Source organism: Cystoisospora suis (genome assembly GCF_002600585.1).
Source record: "Cystoisospora suis strain Wien I chromosome Unknown contig_1831, whole genome shotgun sequence".
In the NCBI taxonomy this organism is placed as follows: domain Eukaryota; phylum Apicomplexa; class Conoidasida; order Eucoccidiorida; family Sarcocystidae; genus Cystoisospora; species Cystoisospora suis.
In genome coordinates, this window is record NW_027154631.1 from 15,114 (window position 1) to 19,274 (window position 4,161).

At 45.8% G+C, this 4,161-nt stretch overlaps 1 protein-coding gene across 1 annotated transcript in view; it reads left to right on the forward strand.

The window, feature by feature from the left end:
* Positions 1-3,948, forward strand: part of CSUI_004072 (transmembrane) — a 16,747-nt gene extending 12,799 nt beyond the window's left edge. The window contains exon 9 of the mRNA XM_068064267.1: positions 491-3,948. Coding sequence (XP_067923756.1) covers positions 491-2,578 — 2,088 coding nt within the window. The 3' untranslated portion in view covers positions 2,579-3,948. The remainder of the gene's footprint in view (positions 1-490) is intronic.
* Positions 3,949-4,161: the final 213 nt, after the last annotated feature.

Here is a 4,161-nt window from a genome sequence, read left to right on the forward strand (position 1 = left end):
AGATAGATGGACTAAAGATAGGTTGAAGATAAATAGATTGAAGATAGATAGTGAGCCGTGTTGGTCTCTTCGCGTGCTTGGGTGTGGCTCCACATTATCTACAGATGTGCATAGTAATCTTGATTCATTCCAATGTTGTGTAGGGAGGTGTGTGTATCTGTATGTCCGACCTACATGCTCATTGATAGAAAAATCCTACACTTGACTCTTCTATTAGACTAAGGAAGGCTGCTGAATGGAAAGAAGGCGAGATCTTGAGGGCTACAGACACTTACGTCGTCTATCCCCTCTCGCCAGCGTGTTTGCTTCTCTTAAGGTATACAAATGTATCCCGAGGTATCTGTTCACTTATCATGAGGAATTCGAGTCGTTATTGACTACGAGACACCTCGCTTTCATGATGTATCCGATCACACTTCTTCTCTTTTTCTTCTTCCTTTCCAAAGGAGTGTCTTCATATCTGTGTGTCTTCCGCTTGATTGCCTTGCAGACAGATACGCTGAGTCCGCGGGATACTAGTAACTTAGGAACGCCTTTCGATTCTCCCCGCCATTCCCCTGCACCTCCCCCTCCACCGTCTATGCCTTCTCCTCTTCATAGTACGTCTTCTTCTTCTTCCCATCCTTTTCCTATGAATGGTGGCGCTGCTGGTCCTTCGACAAAAGAAGTCCAGATCTCCGAATCGCCTACTCATCGTCATTCGTTACCTCTTTCTCTTAGCTCTTCTACGTCATATCTTTCTTCGTCATCTGGTTCGGGAGACGGCAGCTCATCTTATCTCGATGATCGGACGCATCTTCAGCCTAACGGTCCTCACTTTCCATCGTCTTCTCAAGTCGTAGGAGGAGGGGCAGGGGGGGTGGCGTCTCCACGTCGTTCTTCTACATGTTCAGGAAATGGGGGATCCGCTATTGAAGCAGCTTTTCCTTCTTGTTCTCCTCCTCCTCTTCAGATTCTTTCGCCACCGCCTTATGTGTTGTCTTCTCTTCATTCGAGAGATCTTTCTTCTTCCTTTGCACCAGCGTCACAGTCTAGCCTCCCTCAGTCAGCATCAGAAGGGAGTTCAGTCATAGGGAAAGAATCTTCGCCGTCTCATCTTCTATTAGAAGGAGACGAAGAACTCCTGTCTCGTCTCTCTTCAGCGCCTGCAACCTGTTCTCACCCCACTCCAAGGAGACAGATGAATGGGAAGTCTAGAACTTCTTCTTCTTCACTCTCTAGCATACCAGGTGGTCGTGTTGGAGGCTCTTCTACCTGGCAACAAGCACACCCGCAGAAGCAGAAGGAGGAGTCTTACGATGATTCGAGTCTTTCCGCTTCTCAAGAAGGAGGTGAGAAGAACAAGAAGAAGATCATGAGAGAGGGAGATCAAGAGGAACGTTTCTTCTTCTCGAGGGAGGAAGGAGAAGAAGAATGTAGGGAGGACAGAGACTATGAGTCATCTCCTCATTACGATACACCCTCCGGTACCTTTCAAAGTTCAAGGTCTGTATCTTCTCCTACGCTGAATGGCCAGAGGGATCTAGAGAATGAGAAGACAAATGGGGATTTTCACGACAGTGAGAGGAGGAGGAGGAGGTCGTCTTCTATTGCCCGAGATAGCGTAAAACACCTAGAAGAAGAAGAGTATCTCTCTGATCAGCAGGAGGGTGGAGCGGGGCGAGGACCATCGCCACGTCAGAGAAGAAGAGAAGCCCAGCATCAGGCGGCTGTCCCTCCGTCGATCTCTGAGCTCGAGAATGAAGAGGAGGAAGAAGAGGGCGACCGCATAGGGGGCGTACTGCCTGGAGAGGTAGTGGGGAGTAGCACTCCCAACGTGAAGACGACTCTTCAGCTACGAGAGAGGAAGAAAGAGAGAGAAGAAAGGAGTAAAGTAGAACAAGAGGAGAAGAAGGGAAGAGAGATCAAGGAGAAAGAGAAAGAAGATCCATCTCATTCTTCTGTTTCTATAGGAGAAGAAAGAGAGTCGTCCATGAGAGGTGTAGATGAAGAGGATGGATCCGCATGCATAAGAGGGGTGGATGACGAAGTAAGGTCGATCCAATCAGAACAAGAGTCTTTATCTTCATCTTGTAGCAAAGCAGCATCTTTCTCACCATCTTCTCACGGTTGCTCTTTCCTTAGAGAGAATTCTTGTTCATCTTCTCATCGACCTTCCTCTCTGTCGTCATCTGAAAGAATAGTAGGGGCCGTCACGGATGAACCAAAGGCAGCTAGGCCTTTGAGAGATACCAACGACGTGAATAGGGCAGGTGAGCTGGATGAAGAGAAGGTGGCTATGAAGGGAGGAGAAGAAGAAGACGATCTTGGGAGATCTTCTCAGCAAAGGGAAGGTTACTATAAAGATGATATAGATGGTATAGAAAGACATCATATTGAGATTTCAATAGAAAGTGACGAAGAAAAGAAAGCTCGGCGTTGTTCTATATTTTCAACTCCGTCTTCATCTACTCTCTCTACTTCGTCTTCGACATACCCTGCATGCAGATACGATGATCTTCATACGGTGTCTGATGCTTCCTCTCTATTTTCGCTTTCTAAACCTCGTAAATTGGAAAATTCATTCTTTTCCATTTGAATCTCCTCTCTCATTTGATAAAGAGATTGTTCTCTTTTCGTCCTTTCTTGATAGAGATGGGAGGATCGTCAAGACTAAGAAAGACATATAAATACCAAATGTAATGCTCTCATTCCCCAAGAGAATGGTTGCCATTGTCTAAGAGAGGATAGAAAGAGGATAGTCAAGAGATATGAGAAGGAGGAGGAGAAGAAGAAGGGAATGAAGGAGTTCTGTTAGTTCTCGTGGTGGAGTGAGTTGTGAGGTTGCTTCTCAAAGGAAAGAGAAGGAGAAAAAAGAAAGAGAAGGACAAGCAGGCATGCACAGTAAGGAAGCCGTCCTCGATATCTTGTAGGGCTCCTCTTCTCCGGTTTTGCATGCGAATGATGGGCATGTGGTTCCTAAAGAAGAAAGAGAAGAAGATCAAGGGGAAGAAGAAGAAGAAGATCAAGAGAATGAAGAGGAAGATGAAGATGATAAAGAAGAAGAAGGTCAATATGAAGATAGCGAAGACCTCTCTTCTTCGGCTCTAGGTATTATTATGACTTGAGGAAGGGGGAGAGAAGGGATGACTGCAAAGAGGAAGAGAAGAGGGAGAGAAGAAGAAGAAGAAGAAGAAGCAGAGGACCTAAAACACCGACAAGTAGCAGAGGAAGAAGAAGAGACGCTCCACTGTGGTAAAGCATGGATGAGAGAAAATGTCTCAGAGCCTGATCTCTTCTCTTTGTCTCGGCTTACATAGAGATACAGAGAGTCAGGGAGTTCGACAGGGATACAGGCGTACCTCCACACGCGCCAAATGTATCTATATATATATATATGTACGGGTGTCCCTGGTAGTGTGCATTATGGTGTGTAGATCCATATGTGAGTGAGCTTAGGGGATGAAATCTTTCCTATTTCTCTCAGGAGAGATCTTGATCTCTTTCCTGAACCATTATACGATGGCGGCTCGAGATCTAGACGACGTGTCGTCCTTATACAACTGTCTTCTTCTTATTGTAACTGTAAACCGAACCACTTGCGCCCTGGCCCAGCCACTGCATGCCTTTTTTTCCTGCCTTCTCGGGGTCTTTAGCTCGCTCATTCCTTCATTCTTCCTCGTCGTTGTCTTGTAGTCCATGCACTATTCGGTCTTTTTCGAGGTGATAGCGTTATACAAACTCTTCGCTTCTTTCTCGTATAAGGAGGAAGAAAAGAAAGGGACAGAGAGGGAAGGACGGCTCAACTCGATATGAAGAGGGTAGTCCATAGATCTTCTCCTTCTCATCAATCTGTGTGGGGCTTGTAGCAGCTGAAGTCTACCCACCTTGTTTGTGATGAGGATGAGGATGGTCACTATGAAGATAGAGAGAAAGACTCTCCTTTTTCGGATGTTGTTTTTCTTTTCTTCTTGAAAGGACAGAGAGGATACCTCAACGCATGTTTCCTTCTGTACGCGTGAACATGATGGATCGGAGAGAAACACACACCTCTCAGTTGTCAAGCTATTACTCCCCTTGGCATAGCTACAGAGATATCCATTCCATATGGGGATGAAGAGCTATATCGCACTATATATAGATGTGTATATATATAAAGTGAAGTAGGTCTTGAAGTCATCT